Genomic DNA, 861 nt, shown 5'->3' on the forward strand with positions numbered 1-861 from the left:
GAACATATGAACAACAAAGCGCAGTTTAGCGTTATTTTCCTCTTGTATTTTGATCTTTTCGTTCAACTCATCCACATCTTTCTTCAGCACTTTGTCAACATCTTCATGGGTTGTTAGCAAATCAACATTCTTATGATGACGAAGCAAATTTTTAAAATTCTCCAACAACCGTGGCAAAGCAATCCCAACAGATGATCTTTGCACTGCATCTTTGCAGTATTCCAGTCCAAGCATTTGCAATACGCTTTCAAATAATGACAAACAGTCGTGCAGCTTTTCAGTAATCCCAATTTTTAACAGTTCTTGTTCTTGATGATCACGCATACACTGACAATATTCAATTATTCTCTTCTCCAGAAGAAGGTGAACATTTTCTTTATGGATATCTTGCTGATTCAATTGATCCAACGCATTTTCTGCTGCCGCTTTGCAATTTTCTTTGATACTAATAATATCTTTCACTGCTGGTATGATGCGATCGACTTTCTCCAATCCACTCACATTTTCTTGACGAAATTTTGTCAAAATTTTAAAATCACGCTTTGGCAAGTCCTCTTTTCCAATTTCTTTGTGAACAACTGGCACCGAAACTGTTTTCTTTGCCATTCTTCCACTTATCGATAATGCAATCGTTTCCAACTGCTTTACCAAAATACGACCAACATTATTGTTTGTCTTGGTAATCATAAACTTTTACTTTAAAATAAATATACTGTTTTTAATGTTTGTTTAATTTAAACCAATACGAATGGGGGAAACTTTTAAACTAAACTTTGATCAGTTCTGGGAACAAAATTTTTGTCCCTATTTTAATTGGCTCCATTGGGAATTTAACCCCTCCATCCGGGGCGAAAAAATTTT

At 35.0% G+C, this 861-nt stretch overlaps 1 protein-coding gene across 1 annotated transcript; it reads right to left on the bottom strand.

Moving 5' to 3' along the window:
• Positions 1-4: 4 nt before the first annotated feature.
• Tsp_16004 (conserved hypothetical protein) lies at positions 5-687 on the bottom strand (the record flags this gene model as incomplete). The annotated part of the gene is made up of 1 exon (XM_003366381.1): positions 5-687. A coding segment is annotated over exon 1 (683 nt), but the record flags the coding sequence as incomplete, so codon positions are not given.
• Between the last annotated feature and the right edge of the window lie 174 nt (positions 688-861).

The sequence above is a fragment of the Trichinella spiralis genome, assembly GCF_000181795.1.
Source record: "Trichinella spiralis strain ISS 195 chromosome Unknown Scfld6093, whole genome shotgun sequence".
NCBI classification, from domain to species: domain Eukaryota; kingdom Metazoa; phylum Nematoda; class Enoplea; order Trichinellida; family Trichinellidae; genus Trichinella; species Trichinella spiralis.